This window comes from Diabrotica virgifera, chromosome 7 (genome assembly GCF_917563875.1).
Source record: "Diabrotica virgifera virgifera chromosome 7, PGI_DIABVI_V3a".
Lineage (NCBI taxonomy): Eukaryota > Metazoa > Arthropoda > Insecta > Coleoptera > Chrysomelidae > Diabrotica > Diabrotica virgifera.
In genome coordinates, this window is record NC_065449.1 from 241,851,015 (window position 1) to 241,874,122 (window position 23,108).

Genomic DNA, 23,108 nt, shown 5'->3' on the forward strand with positions numbered 1-23,108 from the left:
GTTTTTATTTTCAAAAGATTTTCTACAAACTTTAATAAATATCTTGTACGGGTTTTCATGATACTTCATCTTTTGGTTTTTTCGTAATTAGGTCAAAAATGTGGGTGTTCCCAAATGGAACCGCTAGGCAATTTGCTGGATATGTTGTTTTCACTATTCTTTTTTTACTTTTCTTATTTTCTTGATATAGCTTTCGAGGAAAACGAAAGTAATAACGGTGTTTCTGCCATTTACATAGAATCTCCAGATACTAACATTTTGACAGACGAAGATTCGGCAGATGAAGATGACGCATGTTTTACTGATAGTCGAAATCGTAACCAGCTGTCTTCGGGAGCGGAAATTGTTTTTCGAATGATACTAGAATCGAAAGCACTGCTGAAGACACGATCGTAGAAGAAACCACTTAGATCCACCCCGTACTAGCAGAGCAATTCCATCTGGGCCAACTGATAGAGGTCTAATTATGTACACGCGGCAGCAAAATGCACATTTTTGCTAAGAAAGGGATTTGGTTTCTACAGTATATGATTTTCCAGAGTCTGATAACTCAAAGTATGCTGGTTCAAGCCCTTTAGAACTTTTTAGATTACACCGACTAGACCTGTTAAAAAGTTTTTAAGGCAGGATAAGAAAACATTGTTGTTCCGAGATCAAAAATATTATTTCAAAATACAATAATAATATGGGTGGCACTGATTTGATGGTTAGCGATTTATCTTGCTGTCGAATTGGAATCCGTTCCAAAAAATGGTATTGGCCTACTTTTACATACCTAGTGAAGCGAACATTAAAAATGCATGGAAGTTGTATAGTAAATCTGGTCGTACCATTAGCCAATTGGAAATTACACGGGCAATTATCCAAATGTATATAATAAGATATGAAATCCCACCGAAACCACCAGGAAGAGTGTCCACAGCTGCAAGAAGTGACTCTCGAATTGGAGATATTTGGTACGAAGGATTAAATATTTTGTGGTTTCTGTACCAGAAAACAAAAGAAGATGCGCGCGGATTGAATTTTTAAGTTGAGGGAGAACAATGTGCTGCAAATATGACGTGGTCCTTTGTATTGACTGTTTTCGCAATTTTCTTACCAAGTAACTCTTAACGAACATCTATCGGTTTTGCGCCGAGTGATCCCATATTATGGGAACAGTATTTTTCTCAATAATTATTTCATTTAAAAAAAAAATTCTTGTTGCGTTTTGTACAGAATACTGTTACATTTAACGATTTTTAATAAATTTTGTCGAAAACAAAAAAAAAATTTTCTCGGCGTTAATGGGTTAACGGTAAAATATTGCAAAACCTCTAAATTTTAAAGAACCGCTTGGATTGACATGAAATTTGGCATACACATAGCTAATAAGTCAAAGAAAAAAGTGATATTGTGCCGATATATGTGCTTTTGCCCTAGAGGTGAGTTTCACTCCCTCTCGGGGGTGAAAAAATATATGTCCAAAATAATTCCGGAAATGGATAAACTGACTAATTCTAAGCAACTTTTCATCTATAGACTTTTTTTCACGAAGTCAATACTTTTCGAGTTATTTGCGAGTGAACATGTTCATTTTTCAACAAAATAACCACGTTTTTAGACGGTTTTTCGCAAGTAACTCAAAAAGTAAGTATTTTGCCAAAAAAAATATTCTTAGCAAAAATATAGCCTGTAAAAAAGTGAAAAAGATGGTGTATACAGCGTGTCTACTTAAGTTGGAAACATATGGGAAACTTTTTTATTATTAATTTTACGAAAAAAAGTTATTCTTTATAAAAAGTTCTGCATGTCCCAAAACCCAAGATGCAATCATCAGATATCAAATTTTCTCAATATTATACGAGGTATGTCAAAAAATATGAATGTCGGTCAAGGGTAAAGTACCTTTATTTCTCTCAATATCGAAAATTCTTATGATAAAAAGTTGTTTGGAATCAAAAACTAAGATCAAATATGCAATTACATGCTTCTAATTGAAAAAAATATTTTTTCTCAAATTTATGGATGCCCAACATCGTTTTTAATTATTACAAATATGATAACTCGTTTATTATTCATTTTAGGAAAAAAAGTTATTCTTTATAAAAAGCTTTGCATGGTCTAAAATCTAAGACACAACCATGATATATCAACTTTTAATAATTTTATACGAGGTGTGTCAAAAAGTATGAAATTCGCTCAAGATTATAGTACCTTTATATTTCACAATATTTCAATTAGAAGGATGTAATTGCATCTTGAAACATAGTTTTTAATTCCAAACAACTTTTTTAATAACCGTTTTCAATATTGTGAAAAATAAAGGTACTTTACTCTTGAGTGAAATTCATATTTTTTGACATACCTCATGTAAAATTAATAAAATGTGATATCTGATGGTTGCATCTTTGGTCTTAGGACATACAGAGCTTTTTATAAAGAATACTTTTTTTTCGTAGAAGTAATAATAAAAGAGTTATCGTATGTGTAATAAATAAAAACGAAGTTAGTATCAATAAATTTTGAGAAAAATGTGGAAAATATTTTTTTTCCAATTAGAAGCATGTAATTGCATATTTGATCTTAGTTTTTATTTCCAAACAACTTTTCTTAATAAGAATTTTCGATATTGAGAGAAATAAAGGTATGTACTTTACTCTTGAAGGAAGTTCATATTTTTTGACATACCTCGTATAATATTGACAAAATTTGATATCTGATGATTGAATCTTAGGTTTTAGAGCATGCAGAACTTTTTATATAGAATAACTTTTTTTCGTAAAATGAATAACAAAAAAGTTTACCATATGTTTCCAACTTAAGTAGACACGCTGTATATTAGGTCTCTATACGTAGCAGAAGCAGAGTTACTAGCCAATGAAAATATGTTCACATTCGTCAAATTCCAAATCGAATATTTTAACGTGATATAACCAAAAAATGAAGCACTTTTTGGGGAAAACTCATTACAAATTTTTAAAAGTGTTTAAAAAAAGATTTATTTGTGTTTTATAAAAAAAATTATAGCATCAAAAGTAAACAAGTCACGTTCAAAATAAAGTTGGTCCCTTTTTTTGGTAAAAAAATCAGAAAAATCACCCCCTAATTAGCATCTCAAATGAACTTAATCGTTACCACTTCACAAGTTTCTTCAGTCGTGAATGTATTGTTTATATGATCTGTAAGTTTCATCGGTTCAAAGTCCTTATTTTTGAAAGGGCTGTAGTTAAAAGGGCGTGAACGATTCACCAATCACGAGTGTATGCAAATTTAGAAACACCAAATCTTAACCAATTTTTGTCTTAGAGAAAAACAAAAAAATACAAAAAATTTAAAAAAGCTAAGCCGACTTTTTTTATTGTTTGAGATTTTTGTTATCTCCAACAATTTTCAAGTTATTTAAAAAAAAAAGCATTTTTTTCAAAATTGAAATTTTTAAAAAGTTTACTTTAAAACCAATTGTCTTCAAAAATAATCACTTTGAGTTAATAAAACTTACAGATCATAATAAACACAACATAAGTAAAGGAACTTGTGAAGCGGTAACGATTAATTTTATTTAAGTTGCTAATTAGGGGGTGATCTTTACGATTTTTTTTTGCCAAAACAAAAGGGATCAACTTTATTTTGAGCGTAACTTGCTCACACTTGATGCTAGAAACTTTTTTTATAAAAACAGAAATAAAAATTTTTTGAAACACTTTAAAAAAGTTGTAATGAGTTTTCCCCAAAAAGTGCTTCATTTTTTGTATATTTCACGTTGAAATACTCTATTTGGAATTTGGTGTACATGCACCTATTTTTCATTAGCTATAACTCTGGTTCTGCTAAGTGTAGAGACCTCATGCATACACATTTTTTTTGTACTTTTTTACAGGCAATATTTTTACTCAGAACATTTTTTTCGATAAAATACTTACTTTTTGAGTTATTTGCGAAAAACCGTCTAAAAACGTGGTTATTTTGTTGAAAAATGAACATGTTCACTCGCAAATAACTCGAAAAGTATTGACTTTGTGAAAAAAGTTTATAGAGCAAAAGTTCCTTATAATTAGTCAGTTTATCCATTTCCGGACTTTTTTGGGCATATATTTTTTTGGACACCCTCTCGGGAGTGAAAGTCATCCCCAGGGCAAAAGCACACATCGGCACAATATCACTTTCGTTCTTTGACCTGTTAGCTATGCGTTTGCCAAATTTCATTTCAATCCAAGCGGTTCTTTAAAATTTACAGCAATACCGTGAAAGAATGTACTAATGCTATTGTTTGGGTTGTGAAATTACATAAACAAGGGATGATTTCATAAAACAGGTATATCCCTTGTTTATGGCATTCCACACCTCAAACAATAGCAACCCTCTGAGCTGAATATTAATGAGTCTCTTACATACAGGGTGGACCAAAGAAAACAGTCCACCTCGATATTTGGCAGTATTTACTAGATTTTAAGGAAATGAAGAAACATGTCGATTTTTGATCTAAAAATATGACACATTTTTACGGTACATACATCTGTCATTTGTCAACCCCTTCCACTTCCCCCACCCCTTATTTTTAAATAGGGAATAGGGATCGTGTGCTAGCTCATTTGAAAGGTTATTTAATCCCCTATTCAGTAATATTAACATTGACGTAATTATTTTTACAGGATGTCCAAGAAAAATTATTTTTAATTAAATTAATTGGCACAAAAAGAAAAAAAGAAGAATGTATGTAATTTATTTCATTCACAATACATTATATTGCTGTCACAAAACAGAAAAAAAGGTTTTTTAATAAATTTAACATCGATTTTCGCTTAATTTCAATGTTCAAATTGCCACCCATCTGCCTCTTGGTAGGTTGAATATTGAATTTAAACAACAAACAATGTTTATTTATCAAATACAAAATTTTTTCGTTTTCTGTCAGCAGTAGAATGTATTTTGAGTTAAATAAATTACATACATTCTTCTGTTTGTGTCAATTTTTAATTCAATTCAAAATAATTTTTCTTGGACACCCTGTATAAATAATTATGTCAATGTTAATATTACTGAATAGAGAATTGAATAACCTTTCAAATGAGCTAGCACACGATCCCTATTCCCTATTTAAAAATACCTAAGGGGTGGGGTAAGTGGAAGGGAGGGGGTTGACAAATGTATGTACCGTAAAAATGTGTCCCCTTTAAAATATATACTACCAAATATCGAGGTGGACTGTTTTCTTTGGCCCACCCTGTATATAGCTGGTATATGTTCAAATGTATTCATTCATACGGATCTACGGGGGGGGGGGGATTCCCCCTCCCTCCCAAAAAAGTCCAAAATTAAAAAAGATATTAGCTGACATGAAACTTAAACTAAAGTCAAACAAATTCAACCCAATAAACTCACTAGTTTGAGAAATTAAGGGAACTTAATGCATACGCTACTATATTTATGTCTTAGAGTTTATTTTTTATGTCTTTTGGTTGGGGTTTCATTTTAGGTTTCCTCCCCAACGCAAATGTCTTAATCCGCCACTGATTACTAGTTTTGTTCTTATGAGATATTTGTCTTCGTATATGGCTCTTTGTAAATCACCTTCAAAATTTTGGATTATCAGTTGATTCTCGGCAAAAAGTATTGTTTTATTGGTCGATAATGCCATTATGGTACAAAATATCCAAAAAAAGTTATAAAGTGATTAATAACTGAGTGGTAAAACATAAAATTTTTTAAATGGGACACCCTGCATATTTTCTCATATTTATTTCACTATAGAGGGTATTTATGACCATTATACAGACCATATAGAGTTTATGACCATATAGAGTTATGGCCATTTTTATTGTAATATCGCTGTGAAATAAATACTCTGTATATAAAGAAGCAATACATAAATAATTATTCATTATACATAATATGGTAAACAATAAGATCTAGTTTTCAAACTAAGTTTAACAGAAAACATTAACACATATTCGTATACAGGGTGAACTACAAAAAAGTTACGATTTTCTCATATTTTTTACAACCTTATATTTTATTTTTCCAAAAGATTGCATCACATTCTTCTCCACACTTAGAGCGGGTTGACACGATCCAAGTGTACTTGGATTCCAACTTGGACTAAATTGATTGCCATGATTAAATGACTTGGATGTCACGTAACCATTGCAAAGGTGTTTATACGTAGTTCCCATGGCAATATATTTTTTTAATACATCGTTTTCAAATATTCATGTGCATTTTTATTCGTTGTAGGGCTGCGCTTCTAGCATCCTTATTTTTTGTATTCCTTAGCCGGACATTCCATAATGTCTCCTCAGCTTTGTATAGCTCCATGAATCTAACGCTCTCCCTTTTAGACCTTTTCTTTTTGGATTTACATCACGTTTTCGATTTTCCGACAACGATGCCATTTTAAATTACTTGGATCCAAGAAAGTTAGTCAGCGTCCTAGTTAACTTGGATAGAACCTGTTATATAAGTGTACTTGGACGAATAGGTGACACGATGAAAGGAGCTCTTCAACCTTTGCCTCTTAATTACAGCCAGATCAGTACCGTTGATTCTGTAAAATTTCTTGGTATTTTTTTAGACAGCAAGCTCAAATGGTCCCTTCATATCGATTCGTTAAGTAAGAAACTCGCCTCAGCTTGCTATGCAATAAGATCTGTCTCAAGGGAACTCAATTTAGCATCTTCTAAAATAACATATTTTTCGTTGTTCGAGTCTCATCTTCGATATGGTCTTCCTTTTTGTGGTTCTAGTACAACTGCTCAATTTGATGTTATTTTTAAATTGCAAAAAAAAGCAATAAGATATCTGTTTGGCCTCAGAAGATCTACACATTGCAGAAGTTACTTCAGAAATCACGGAATTTTAACACGTCCATCTTTATATATTCTAGAAACGGTTTGTTTAATTCGTAAACACCTTCATGTCTTTCCAGCAAGGCCCAATCATATTTACTCCACCAGAAATTCAGTCTTTGATATTTATTTACCGATCCCATCCACTGAGTTAGTAAAGAAATCTAGATTATATTCCGCAAAAAAACTTTACAACCATCTCCCGTTACACTTAAATCTGCAACATCTTTCCCAAGTTCCGTAAAATGACAAAAGCCTATCTATCTAAAAGACCATATTAATCAATAGAAGAATTTCTTAATGAATAACTAAGAAAATTGGGTTTCATACGCAGTAGCTTAAACTGTCAATTCCTAATGTTGTATTTTATTTGTTGTAAATATGTTCAATTTGCAATTTATATAAATTTTGCAATTAATTGTTTGTGTCTTTGGTTTTATATCATATTTACTGTATATTGATGATTTATCTAATTTTAGGAAATTGTAGTTGTTATTTGTTGTTATTATTTTTCTTTTGACTGTATGTAAGCTTTGTCCATAAAATTGTAAAACATTTCAGTGACAATAAAGCATATTTCGATTCTATTCTATACGATCAAAGTAGCTTAAAAGTGTTGCGCGCGTAGCGTCCAAGCAAATTTTGACCAAGTACACTAGAATCGTGGCAACCCACTTTTAGAGCACCTTATTCAGATAAATTTTGTAGAGTGTAGGTGCTACGCAACAGTCTTGCTTTAGATCCTTACTAATAGGAATTTCTCTAGTTAATTTGTTTCCAGTTATTATGTATACCGTCATATTTTTGTAAAGCTGTCGTACTGGTTTTATATATATATTTTTTGTTTATTCCTTGTTTTTCCTTTGCATTGAAAGTGATACACTATCGTATGCTTTTGTCAGATCTATAAATACTATATGAGTTGAAAGGTTGTAAGCTAATCTTTTCTCAATACCCTGCATTAGAAAAAATATGCTGTTTTACAGGATCTGCGTACACGAAAGTAATTTTGTTCTTGTACATCTGTCATCTCTTTCAATTTTATTTTTTATTATTTTTCCATAAATTCTTGAGAGTCAATCTTAGCTCCCTGTAGTTTGAACAATTCTTTCTTTCTCTTTTCTTGTTGTCCACTCCGATAGTAAGGTCATTTAGTTTATAGAATAAGATGAAAACATACGCTAGTAATTCCCGTAAAACTTGAGGGCTGTTTTAATTTTAGTAATTAGTTGGTATTCGTACCTATTTCTCTAGTTCAATAAGTAAAAAATACGTCTCCTAGTGCAGTTTTTCATATTTTTTAAACTAGTGCTTTATCACTTCATCTCATACATTAATTTAATTCAGAAAATGTCTTGTATTGATTTTAAAACGGCAAATTTATTCTTTTAGGTGTTTGAGTATGGTGGAGTCATTAAAGATATTGTCAGCGTCCACTACCCATGTGTCGAAATGGTATCCCGATCAAAAATATCGTGTGTCAGCTGGCACACGTACCACAAAAGTACCCTCGCCTCCAGCGACTACGAAGGTACCGTAACCATATGGGACGCCTCAACCGGCCAGAGGACGAAGACTTATCAGGAACACGAGAAGCGTTGTTGGAGTGTAGATTTTAACTGTGTAGATACTAGACTAATAGCATCGGGATCTGACGATGCAAGAGTTAAGCTGTATTCTTTGAATGAAGAGCATTCTATTGCTACGTTAGAGGCCAAAGCAAACGTTTGTTGTGTCAAATTTAACCCTAAAAGTTCGTCACATTTAGCATTCGGTAGTGCAGATCACTGTGTTCATTATTATGATCTAAGAAACATGAAAGAAGCAGTCAACGTTTTTAAAGGACACAAGAAAGCTGTGAGTTACGTAAAGTTTTTGAATAGCGAAGAAATAGTAAGCGCGTCGACTGATTCTCAGTTGAAGATGTGGAGCATTAACAGTCCGTATTGTTTGAGATCATTTGTGGGCCACGTCAATGAGAAGAATTTCGTCGGCTTGGCTACTGATGGAGAGTATGTGGCCTGTGGCTCAGAAAACAACGCCCTCTACGTGTACTACAAAGGTCTGAGCAAAAAACTGTTTAACTACAAATTTGAGGCTGTAGAGGGCGTATTGGAACAGGAAAGAAGGGAAGACGATATGAATGAATTCGTATCTGCGGTATGTTGGAAGCAGAGCTCGAATGTGATTGTTGCAGCTAATAGTAGAGGAATTATCAATGTCTTAGAACTGGTGTAGTCATTTTATGTTTAGTTAATTTCGATGGACGTTTACAATTAAGATGAGTATATGGATATAAACTGCGCGTCATAGAAAACGGGCACCCTAAAAAATGGGTCCTGTTGTCCGATTTAAATGATTTTTTGAATATGTTATAGCCCTATTCTTTGTCAATATCTTTGTAATAATATTTTTGCAAAACAGGTAAATTTTCATTGTATACCGGGTGTACGAATCAAACTGTGTTTTTTTCTCAAAGTTCGCAACACCCTGTGGATTATTCTAGTATTCATAAAATACTGAAATTAAAATTCGACTATAGCCTCAGGTTTTCTTAACATTCTGTTTTTTGATTCATTCGCTTATGTTGGATAATACAAAAGTTATGTACTTGAACAACTAGCCATGTTCTTCATCAGTACAGGGTGTTATAAGTCTAAAGTGTTTTCGGGACTAAATAAGTTCGACAAACTTTAAGGGGTAATTCTGCATTAAAAATAATGACAGTTTGCTTTATAATCATATATCCGCAAAAGCTTCGTTTCCGAGATACGGGATGTTAAATTTTTTCTTACAAACTGATGATTTATTTATTGCTTTAAAACCGGTTGAGATATGCAAATGAAATTTGGTAGGTTTTAAGAGATGGTTATTGCGCATTTTTTGACATTCAACTAAGAATTTTATATTCACTATTGGAGCGCATACGGGTAATATGACCGATCATATTATTCGTATGTACGCCAATGGTGAATAAAAAATTCTTAATTGTATATCAAAGAATGTTCAAAAATTACGCCTTAAAACCCACCAAATTTCATTTGCATATCTCAACCGGTTTTAGGGCAATAAATAAATCATCAGTTTTTAAGAAAAAATTCAACATCCTGTATGTCGGAAACGAAGCATTTGCGGACATATGTTTATAAAGCAACCGGTCATTATGTTTTCATGCAGAATTACCCCTTAAAGTTTGTCGTACTTCTTTAGAAACACCCCGTACTGATAAAGAGAATGCCTAGTTGTTAAAGTACATAACTTTTGTACTATCCATCATAAATGAATGAATAAAAAAAAAGAGTGTTAAGAAAACCTGAGGCTATAGTTGGGTTTTAATTTCAGTATTTTATAAATGCTAGAATATGCCACAGGGTGTTGCGAACTTTGAGAAAAAAACACAGTTTGATTCGTACACCCGGTATATAATGAAAATTTACCTGTTTTGCAAAAATATTAATACAGTAATATTGACAAAGAATAGGGCTATAACATATTAAAAAAATCACTTAAATCGGACAACAGGTTTAGGAGATACGCGACATCAAAAATGACCCATTTTTTAGGGTGCCCGTTCTCTATGACGCGCAGTTTATTATAGTTATATACATCTGTGTCTCAAGTTATTCCAGAATTTTATTTATTGTAAGAAATCAAAATCTTCTATATGATTATTAGGCAATTTTATGAAATAAAAAGATTCAAAAATACTTTCTTTTATTTTATTTAGCATCTTATTCTTGCTGTAATTAGACAATTAGACTTACTTTCATTGAAATCAATGAGAGTGCATTCCTGTCTCAAGCAATAGGTGCTCACAGAAGACAAAATTCTCAGGCTCACTGAATCAGCACTCGTACTTATTTTTTGAACTTTGACACGGCATTCGATAAGATTCAACATAAAAAGCTTGTAGATATATTAAAAAGCAAAGATATTAACAGTCGTTATGTGAAAATTATATACAGTGAGAACGTTTGAGTTGGAATAAATTCATTTTCTCGAGAATGGGTGACTTTGGAGATAAATCCCGAAACAGGTCGATTTTTATTTTTAAATTATAATTTTTTTGGCATACATATACTAGTTATGTCATCCATCTGGGCGTGGTGACGTAATCGATGATTTTTTTTAATGAGAAAAGGAGTCGCGTGATAGCTCATTCGAAAGGTTATTCAATTCTCTATTCACTAATATAAACATTTTATAATTATTTAAACAGAGCCCAAAAATTTTTTTTAAATTTATTTTAATTAATTAATTGAGACAAACAAAGAATGTATATAATTTATTTAATTCGAAATACATTTTACTGTTGTCCGAAACAGGAAAAAATGTTTATTTGATAAATAAATATTGTTTTTCGCTTAAATTCAATATTAAAGCTGCTACTCGCATGCCTCTTAGCAGCTTGAACATTTAATTTAAGCAAAAAGCAATTTTTATTTTTCAAATTAACATTTTTTTCTGTTTTTTGACAGCAGTAAAATAAATTACTTGAATTCTTCTTTTTGTCTCAATTAATTTAATTCAGAAAAAAAATCTTTGTGCATCCTGTATAAATAATTATGTTAATGTTTATATTAGTGAATAGAGAATTGAATAACATTTCGAATGAGCTACCACACTAGCCCTATTCTCATTTAAAAAAATCATCAATTAAATACATCATCACGTCCAGATGGATGACGTCACTATTATGATATATATGCCAAAAAATTATAATTTAAAAATAAAAATCAACCTGTTTCAGGATTTATCGCCAGAGTCGCACATTCTCGAGAAAATGAATTTATTCCAACTCAAACGTCCTCACTGTATAATCTATTTGTAATCAAACTACCAAGGTAAGAGTTGACAATCAGGATACCCGAGATATCAAAATACAGAGAGGAGCCCACCAGGGTTGCGTGCTGTCGCCACTACATGTCATTGTCTACAGGGAAGCGGTATTTAAAGAAGCGCTCTCAAATTTAATCGATGATTTATCTATCACTGGCGAAATTTTAAGTAATGTACGTTTTGCAGATGGTACAGTAATAATGACAGATAACAACAACAGTGGCGCACCCAGGGGCGTGGTCAAAACTCCTCCTAGAGCATATAAAGAATTGTAGGAAAATGTAACTTGTCTTTAAGAAACTATACAAAAAAATTCTGTTAACAAGCCAACAACCCCCCCCCCTCCCAGAGGAAAATTCTAGGTGCGCCACTGAACAACAATGATTTACATAACTTAATGCTACGCCTTAACGAATGCTGTCATGAATTTGAAGCAAACTAAATGCATCATCGTGACTAAATCAGCAGATGCAAACATCAAATTGGTTTATTGAAGATACTGTTACAGAAAGTGTGGATGCCTTTAAGTACTTACAAACAAGGATAACATCAAATATAGACCAAACCAAAGAAATTAAGACTCATATTGAAATAGCACGTGCATCATTCATTAAACTTAAGTTTCTTTGTTGCCAGCATATAAGGTTAGAGCTACGCCTAAATCTAATAATTCTTCGGTGTTACGTTTTTTCTACTCTTCTAAATAACTTAGAAGCGTGGACAGTAAAACAAGTATATATAAATAAGTTGGCCGTATTTGAATTTTGGTGCTACAAAAGAATCCTACGAATATCACGGATACAAAAAGTGTCAAACGTGGAAGTAACTAGGAGGATAGGAAATGAAGCGAAAATAATATTAACTATCAAAAGCCAAAAACTTAAGTACTTAAAATATGCATATACACTCGGGTGCAAAAAAATCGATCCACTGAAAATTTTGTCATTTTTGATGTCTCGAATTTCCTAAACTTGTTGTCCGATTTAAGTGATTATTTTACCATGTTATAGCCTTATTCATTAACAATATCGCTGTAATAATATTGTTGCTACACAGGTAAACTGTCATTGTATACCGGGTGTACGAATCAAACTGTGTTTTTTTCTCAAAGTTCGCATCACCCTGTGGACTATTCTAGCGTTTATAAAATACTGAAATTAAAAACCAACTATGCCTCAGGTTTTCTTAACATTCTGTTTTAGATTCATTCGCTTATGTTGGATAATAAAAAGTTAGGTACTTTAACAACTAGCCATGTTCTTCATCAGTACAGGGTGTTTCTAAATAAGTGCGACAAACTTTAAGGGCTAACTTTACATGAGAAAATAATGACAGTTTGCTTTATAATCATATGTCCGCAAACGCTTCATTTCCGAGATACGGGATGTTCAATTTTTTTTACAAATTGACGATTTATTTATTTCTTTAAAACCAGTTAAGATATGCAAATCAAATTTGGTGGGTTTTAAGACGTAGTTATTGCACATTTTTTGACATACAATTAAGAATTTTATATTCACCATTGGCGTGCATACGGGTAATATGATCGATCATAATACCCGTTTGCGCGCTAATGGTGAATATTAAATTCTTAATTGTATGTCAAAAAATGTGCAATAACTACGTCTTAAAACCCACCAAATTTGATTTGCATATCTTAACTGGTTTTAAAGAAATAAATAAATCGTCAATTTGTAAAAAAAATTGAACATCCCGTATCTCGGAAATGAAGCGTTTGCGGACATATGATTATGCAAACTGACATTATTTTTATGTGTAAAATTACCCCTTAAAGTTTGCCGCACTTATTTCGAAACACTCTGTACTGATGACGAACATGGCCAGTTGTTAAAGTACCTAACTTTTTTATTATCCAACATAAGCTAATGAATCTAAAAACAGAATGTTAACAAAACCTGATAGTCCAGAAAGCCACTGCGCATCCGCTAGGAAAAATATTCTAATTCGGACTTTTTGCACAATCTTACTCAAATCTCCTTTTAACAAATTTGCATGTTGCCAGGACCAAAAGGTGGTCAAAAATTTTTTAAACGTTTTTTTTTTGTTTTTTTCCTAAAATTATTATTTTTGCATGGAAAAACGTTGTTTTAGGTTTTTTGGATCATTCCAAACAGAAAAGGTCTTTAGTAACTTTTCTCTAAAAATGATAGTTTTTGACATATAAGCTATTAAAAATTGAAAAATTGCGAAATCGGCCATTTTTAACCCTCAAAAACTATGTGAAAAACTGAAAATTTGAATGTTGCCAAGGTAGGTAGATATTCTTTAAACATCGATTGATGAAATCCCGAAGAGTTTTTTGCAATACAATATTCAAAACTCCTTTGTTTTTTAATTGCTAATCAAGCGTGCGCGACACTATTTTCCACCGACAGTATGGTGCAAATGAAAGGAATAAATTCGTTATTTCGTAAACCGGCGACTTTAAGGAAAAATCCCGAAACCGGTCGATTTTTATTTTTAAGTTATGATATTGCGGCATATATGGTATACTAGTGACGTCATCCGTCTGGGCGTGATGACGTAATCGATGATTTTTTTAAATGAGAATAGGGGTCGTGTGGTAGCTCATTTGAAAGGTTCTTCAATTCTCTATTCAGTAATGTAAACATTTACATAATTATTTATACAGGGTGTCCTTCTACTTCTTTTTTTGTCAAATTATTTAATTTAATAAAAAACTTTTGGACACCCTGTATAAATAATTATGTAAATGTTTATATTACTGAATAGAGAATTGAAGATCCTTTCAAATGAACTGGCACATGACCCCTATTCTCATTTAAAAAAATCATCGATTACGTCATCACGTCCAGATGAATGACGTCACTAGTATACCATATATGCCACAATATCATAACTTAAAAATAAAAATCGACCTGTTTCGGGATTTTTTCTTAAAGTCACCGGTTTACGAAATAACAAATTTATTCCTTTCATTTGTACCATACTGTCAGTGGAAAATAATGTCGCGCACTCTTGATTAGCAATTAAAAAACAAAGGAGTTTTGAATATTGTATTGCAAAAAACTCTTCGGGATTTCATCAATCGATGTTTAAAGAATATCTACCTACCTTGGCAACATTCAAATTTTCAGTTTTTCACATAGTTTTTGAGGGTTAAAAATGGCCGATTTCGCAATTTTTCAATTTTTAATCGCTTATATGTCAAAAACTATCATTTTTAGAGAAAAGTCACTAAAGACCTTTTCTGTTTAGAATGATCCAAAAAATCTAAAAAAACTTTTTTCCATGTAAAAAAAATAATTTTAGGATAAAAACAAAAAAAAACGTTTAAAAAATTTTTGACCACCTTTTGGTCCTGGCAACATGAAAATTTGTTAAAAGGAGTCCTTTTTTAGTAAGATTGTGCAAAAAATCCGAATTAGAATATTTTTCCTAGTGGATGCGCAGTGGCTTTCTGGACTATGAGGCTATTCGCGGTGTGCAAGTACTTGGAAAGGGAAACGAGAAACGACCCTGCGCGAGTCGCGGAGAAATATTGCAACTATCTTAAATAATTCATATTGTCAATTGAAATTGTCAAATTGACGTATATTTCATACCTTCTGTCAATGAAGCAGAAAAATTATATATTGCTCCACAATATTGATATGATATGCAATTATTATATAAAGGTAAATTTAATTAATTGTATTTTGCTTGCAGTACTGCATTTTAATAACTAATTTTATTTACTACATACAATTGTTGATGTTTTCATAACATAACCTGAATCTTATTTTTTCTTCTTATTATTTTTTTTGGACTATGGCCTTGACAATTATCCAGTAACCAGGACTAATATAATTGGCCAATATAATTAAAAGTGCGAATAATAGTACAGAGCGTAGAAATAGGGGTCGCTTTGCCGAACTTGCACGGTCCCAATAGTTGGTTTTTAATATCAGTATTTTATAAACGCTAGAATAGTCCACAGGGAGATGCGAACTTTGAGAAAAAACAGTTTGATTCGTACACCCGGTATACAATGACAGTTTACCTGTCTAGCAACAATATTATTACAGCGATCTTGTTAATAAATAAGGCTATAACATGGTAAAAAAAATCAGTTAAATCGGACAACAGGTTTAGGAAATTCAAGACATCAAAAATGATCAAATTTTCAGTGGATCGATTTTTTTGCACCCGAGTGTATAAACACATACATATTTTTCTAATTAAAAAAATCATCCTTGTTTACGATTATATAGTGGATAAATTATTAATTTAGTAACAGTTAATATGTGCAATTTTTTGTTTTGTGTTATAAAATGGAATTATCTAACGAAGACATTGTTAGCAATTTACAATTTCATTTTCATCTTCTAATCTAGAAGAACAAGCACCTATTCTATCATGTTTTTTTTATATTTTCGTCATTCATTGTTGTCTTTTGCATCAAACATTTTGTTGTTACAGCGCTGGAAACGAAATCAAAGCAGGAAAATGTTTTGTATTTTGGGGGTTAGATCCAGAATATAATGCTGTTGCTGTTACGGGACTTGGTAAAGACACTGACAAACAAGATGACATTGAATTAATATGCCAAGAAAACGAAAATGTAAGGATAGCTGCTTCTGGTAAGATAATACAAAAATGATTTGAGTTGTCGTTTATACTTTTCAACTTTTCCAGCCGGATGTCGAGCACTGGAGTCGGTGGGGGTTAAAAATATCGACGTGGAGGACTTTTGTAATGCAGAAGCAGCCGCTGAAGGAAGTAATTTAGGCATTTGGAAATTTCAAGAATACAAGTCAAAAAAAGAAAGCTTACCACAAGTACAGCTTTCTCAATTAAACGGTTCTGGAGTTGCTGAGGATTGGCAGAAAGGAGTTATAAAAGCAGAAGCACAAAATTTGGCTAGAAAATTAGCCGACACGCCAGCAAATCTCTTGACGCCCACCATTTTCTCCGAACAAGTCCATAGTATTTTAACGCCTTTGGGAATCGATGTGAAAATTTACGATAAACAATGGGCTGAACAACAGAAGATGTTCTCTTTCCTTAGTGTAGCAAAAGGATCCGTAGAGCCACCGAAATTTTTAGAGATCACCTACAACAAAAGCGCATCTTCTTGCGACGCACCATACCTTCTGGTCGGAAAAGGAGTTACGTTTGATGCTGGAGGTATAAGTTTAAAACCAGCTCAAGCTATGGACGAGATGCGAGCCGATATGGGAGGAGCAGCTGCTGTAGTTGGTGCCATTTATGGTTTGGCGCGGCTGAAAGTTCCAACGAATATCAAAATTTTAATTCCTTTAGTCGAGAATCTTCCATCTGGCAACGCTGTTAAACCGGGCGACGTCATCACCGCAAGAAACGGAAAGACAATATGTGTGGATAACACTGATGCAGAAGGAAGACTTATTTTGGCAGATGCGCTATGTTACAGCTCGGAATTCAAACCAAAATGGGTTTTAGACATTGCGACTTTAACTGGAGCCATGAGGGTAGCATTAGGAAACGCAGCTACAGGTTTGTCTAATAATATAATATTAAAAATAAAATATAGAGGAGAGTTGGACAAAACCGGGTACCAGTCCAAAAACCGTCTGTATCTTGTGATATGTTAGAGTAGCAAACGTTTGCTGCAGATTGAAATATTCTCAAATGACTTAAGTTTGATATACCAATGTCAATTTTTATAAATATTTAATTTTTGTTTATTTTTATGAAAATATTGCAAAATACCCGGTATTGTCCACCCGGTATGATAAAACCGGGTAGTAACCTAATTACCATATAAAAAGACTAATGGGCAGAAATTAAAATATTTATTTGAAAGTATGTGAACAAAAGTCAAAAATCTATGAACAGAAGTCACAAATAAAAACTTCATTTTTTATTTGTGACCAAAAAACATTTGGTTCAAGGCACACATTTTATCCAGCCTTCCTTCGCCTTAGAATTTGAAAATATTTCATTGTAATATAGACACGCATCGTCATTATTATCTTCTTCCTCCAAAATCTCAGAATCTGAAATCGGTAATTTCGGAACCAATTTTGTTTTTGGTGCAGTCTTTTTTACCACGTTTTTAACTTTTTTGTCCAGTTCATTTAGTTTTAATTTATTTTTCGATTGGAGATTTTTTTAATTTTTCCTATCTACTAGCGTTCTTACTATCTTCTTTAACACAGTTACCATTTCTTATTTTTTTCACACGATCTTCTAAATGGATTGCGGAGCATTCAAACTTTGAAAGGCTTTTATGTATACCATCCTATGTTCTAGCTTTTCAACTATTGCATTTTGCATGCTTTCGTGATCCCATGACTGACAAGTAGTTTTTCTTTTATAATGCCACATGTTGTAGTTAACTAAAAGCAAAAGAAACACTGCAGAAACGGGAAGTAACAATAGGTCTGATAAAATCGGGTACCCGGTTTTGTCAAACTCTAAACAAGACATTAAATTAATATTATTTAAATTTTTAAGTTTGAAATAATATTAAATTTTTTTTTCCTAAATTAAAGGTAATATACTAGATTACATGTATTAAATTTTGAAATGGCCACTAGTTATTCAGTAGAGGAAAAAACAACTATAAACTTACCTTAAAAATCGAGTTTGATCCATCAAAAACAGGTGAGGTCTTACTCACGGTTCTTAGACATTACTACGGTTGCCGAGATCGACTAACTAGTGAACATTAAGGGTGCGATTACGTCACGAGTGTACTGTCATTTGAATCGTAATATGATTTTTTTCGAATCCTGAGAAAACTAATAAGTATTTTAGAAAAATTTAAACTCAGAATGAAAGATTCCATTATTACCGAGGGCGGAAAGCCCCTTAGAATAAATAAACAGGCAGTTTCTTTTGAATGAAATATTTGAAATTAAATATCACACTTCTCTTTTATTTTCAGCCCTGTAACTTATTAAAATAAACATTATAGAAGTTTTCAGGGACTTCCAGCCCTCGGTAATAATGTAGTCTTTCATTCTGAGTTTAAATTTTTCAAAAATATTTATTAGTTTTCTCAGGATTCGAAAAAAATGAATACAATTAAAACACATTGATAATTTTGACATGCGTCAAAATTTTGCACTAACTCAATGTAAAATTCTAAACTGTTGAATTCCAGCTTCCCTAATTATTTTACATCAAAAGATATTAGAAACTATTTGTAGAGGATTGAAATCTGTATTGAAAACAACTGACAACTGTTAAAATTGGTCTACGAATTAAACATATTCCAAAATTTTGTAAAAATGTAATACATTTCAGTTGTTCAGCCCAAAATTAGGCCACACACAATGCAATAATGTTCACATTTTTGAACTGTCAATATTTTTATTTTATCATTTATGGTTTAAAAATAATACAGTTGATAAGATACCCTCAGTTGCGGAGAAAGTATTAATAATAAAGATTTTTTATTCAGTCAATGGTGTGAGCACTGTCAGTTAAATAGTAACGTGTGGCCTAACTTTTACACGCATACCTATTGTAGCAAATGTATCATATTTTTCAAAATTTTGGAATGCATTTCAATTGCAGAACAATTTTAACTTTTTTTAATACAGATTTTAATTCTCTACAAGTATTCTCTCATAACTTTTGATGTAAAATAATTAGGGAAGCAGGAATTCAACAATTTAGAATTTTACATTGAGTTTCCCATGGTCCGTTTTACGATTCACCACCCGGTATAAGATAAAATGTGTATTATTTGTCTTACTATTTAATAATAATAGAAATAATAGACATATATACACAATAACATACATTCAATGATCGAAAATCATTTAAAAATATGGGATTCTGTACTCTTGTGACGTAAAGTCAAAAATATAAGTCTCCCCACCACCGTCGGTCAAGACAACCGTAATAAAGTCTAATAACCGTGGGTCTTACTGCTCTGGCTCTGGCACAGATTACTCAAATGAAGTAGAAATAAATGCACACGACTGTTGGTGGTAAAGGGACACTAATTAATAGGGATTTTCATCGATTGTCATTTGTTTTGAACTTCTGTCAAATGTCGTATAATCCGTGTACAATATTAATATATACGGATTATACAACATATGACAGAAGCTCGAAACAAATGACTGTAAATGAAAGGCCCTATTTTAACATTGTCTGATAGATAAAAGCAGACAGAAGAATTAAGGTGTAACCCGGTTTTATGAACTTACCCGGTTTTGTCCAATTCTCCCCTACTCGTCTTTTTCGTCTTCAAGTGCTATCTCCGCGACGAAGATCGACTATCATTACAGCTATTCGGACTTCAGAGACGGCTGCTCTGAAAAGTTTATTTGATGTACATCCGTACCATTGTTTCAAGTTGCCCAGCCATGATATTTTACGTCTCTCTCGCTTCTTTTTCCTTGGATCTTTCCCTGCATAATGAGATGGAGCAAGTTGTATCTCTCTCCACGTGTAATATGTCGGAGATATTCCAATTTTCTTGATTTTATTTAAGACCTCCATTTCTTTATTCATTTCTCAGAATCTCTTTTTGACTTGTTCTATCCATGATATTTGCAAAATAATTCTTCTATACACCCACAACTCGAATGATTCCAGTTTTTTCATTGAAGCTGCATTCAAGGTCCAAGCTTCCATTCCATAAAACAAAGTCGAGAAAACGTAGTATCTAGCCAACCTAACTCTTAGCTGTAATTTCAAATCTCTTGTGCAGAGCACTGTTCTCATTTTGTTAAAATTTGCTGTAGCCATTTGTATTCTAATTTTAATATCCTAGAAGTCATCATTTGTGGAGCTGATCATTGTTCCAAGATATGCAATATGCATATTGGTCAGAATTGGTCTACTCCTTCAACATTGGTTCTGTTTATGGGGAGATTCCCGTTATTTAAATCTTGTCTTCTAGATGTTCATTGTAAGACCGTATTGTTGGCTATTTACAGCTGTTTTGTTCACCAGTCTCTGGATATCTTCAATATTTTCGGCTAAGATTACAGTGTCATCCGCATATCTAACGTTAATGGGCACGCCATCTACCTCTATTCGAGCTGTTTCACCCTCAAAAGGATCTCTTCCGAGTATGCATTAAGAAGAATTGGCGACAATACGAATCCCTGTTTCACCCCACGTCTAATTTCAATTTCCTCTGACGAGTGTTCGTTAATACGTACAGACTCATTGAAGTTTCTTCTTCTTTTGGTGCCTATTCGCTTCGAATATTGGTGATCATTCTGGCTATAATTATTCTATTAACTGATGCTTTAAATAGATTAGTTGTTGTTGTGGAGAACCATTTCCTCAGGTTCTTTAACCATGATATTCTTCTTCCAATTCCTCGCTTTCTGAATACTTTGCCCTGAAGGATTACCTTCAGTAATCTGTATTTAGGGCCGTTTATCATTATGTGTCCGAGATATTCTAACTTTCTCCTTTTAATGGTATACATCACCTCTCTTTCTTGCCTGTATAGCCACATCTCGAAGGCTTCAAGTTTTTTCTCCATCGCTTCAGTTAGTGTCCAGTATTCAACTCCGTAGTATAATATTGAGAAGATATAACATCGTAGGAGCCTTACTTTTATCTCCAGATTAAGGTTGTGGCTTTTAAAGAGTTTGGCCATGTTATTGAATGTACTCCTAGCCTTCTCTATTCTACATTTGATTTCTTGTGAGTGATCCCATTGTTCATTTACTATTGTTCCAAGATAGGTATACTGTTTTACTCGGTCCACTGGTATATTCTTGATAAGCAGTTAGGCGTCTCTAATTTTATTTTTGCTGATGACCATAAATTTAGTTTTTGATATATTTATTTGTAGTCCAAATCTTTCACTTATTTCATTTGAAGTTTAAATATATTAAATTTTCGGTTTTCTTTCTATTTAGGTGTTTTCACTAACAGCAGCAAACTCTATGGTACGCTGGAAGAGTCTGGATCGTCATCAGGTGATAGAGTCTGGCGTATGCCTTTGTGGAAACATTTTACTAAACAAGTAGCAGAAAACGCTGCCTATGACCTTAACAACGTCGATAAAGGAAAAGGTGGCGGTAGCTGTACGGCTGCAGCTTTTCTACGAGAGTTCGTGCCGCAGAAGACTGACTGGTTGCATTTGGACATTGCTGGTGTTATGGGTCCTCAAGATGATACTCCTTATCTACAGAAGGGTATGACTGGTAGACCTACAAGAACTCTCATTGAATTTATTAGAAGGCAGGTGTAATTATTAACAAATTTTTGTACGAGTAATAGTTATGAATAAAAGAAACTTAATAATAAGGCTAAATAATAAAGTATCTCCTTTTATTTTTTTAACCTTCTTCTGCGGTGTCACAGTTCTTTTCTTCTTCTTATTATTAAATCGAAATGAAACATAAGCGATTTTTCATTTTACTCATTTTGAGTAGGTACACGGAATCAACTTTCGTTCAAATTTTTCGTAGACAAATAGACGGAATGTGTCTGCATATTGTAGAGTCCCTTCCGTCGTCTTTATTCGTCGTCTGCTTGCCTTATAAATTGTAAAAGACAGAGATGAAGGATGTTACCAGAAAGTGGTTCCACGAGAATTTTCAGATTTATTGTTTAGATCTAATATTCTCATTTCTTTCTTTTATTCTGTCTACATTTTTTTACAAATTTCGTACAATGCTAATGTTTTATAGTATTTCTTCACTGTAGGTATGTAAAAGAAAACCCCTGTTTTGTTCTAAACTTGCGCACTTCCTCCAATCAAGTGTCCTTGATAGGATCGATCCACAACTTCTAGAGGCAAACAGCTGTTCTACGACGATCTCGCGAGAAGGCGACTTAGAATTGTCCGTGTCCAAAAAACGGGTTTGGTAAATGTACTTATAGATTCTAATAAATAGTAATAAGACATTAGAATAAAACAGGTGCTGATTTTTATATGAAAATTTGAAAAGGGGTAAAAGCAAAATTGTATGAATTGACACCAAAAGCTGTATGAAATCCTAAGAAGCAAAAGCATCGACAGTCGCGACATTAATATTATATTCAGGTTGTATTGGGGACAAACAGCAAAAATCAAGGTTGATAATGAATTAACCGAAGAAATTGAGATTCGTCGAGGTGTGCGTCAGGGTTGTGTGCTTTCTCCACTACTATTCAATATATATAGCGAAACAACATGTCAGGAAGCACTCCTAGAGCAAAATATTGGTATGAACATTAACGGAGAGTTAATTAACAATATACGATACGCTGATGACACGCTAATAGTAACATAACCTAGCAAATTTACAGTATTTGATGGAAAACATAAACACTCATACCAATAAATATGGTCTAAAACTGAACATCAAAAAGACTAAATTCATGATTGTAACGAAGAAACTATACACCAATGTGAATTTAACAATAAATAATCAGCCAGTTGAAAGAGTTACCTCTTACAAATATTTAGGGGTTTGCTTCACTGATACTAATGACCAGACAAGAGAAATCAAGAGGCGAATAGAGATA

General features: G+C 32.7%; 1 protein-coding gene across 2 annotated transcripts in view; it reads left to right on the top strand.

Annotated features, from left to right (window-relative positions):
- Positions 1-21,916, top strand: part of LOC114329097 (E3 ubiquitin-protein ligase COP1) — a 31,512-nt gene extending 9,596 nt beyond the window's left edge. The window contains exons 3-5 of one of the 2 annotated variants that reach the window (XM_028278120.2): positions 16,107-16,267; positions 16,323-17,162; positions 21,512-21,916. In XM_028278120.2, the coding sequence (XP_028133921.2) occupies positions 16,107-16,267; positions 16,323-17,162; positions 21,512-21,846 (1,336 nt within the window). In that variant the 3' untranslated portion in view covers positions 21,847-21,916. Of the gene's footprint in view, positions 1-8,216; positions 10,532-16,106; positions 16,268-16,322; positions 17,163-21,511 lie in introns of those variants that run through there. The other variant, XM_028278113.2, reaches the window with a different exon arrangement.
- The last annotated feature ends 1,192 nt before the right edge of the window (positions 21,917-23,108 follow it).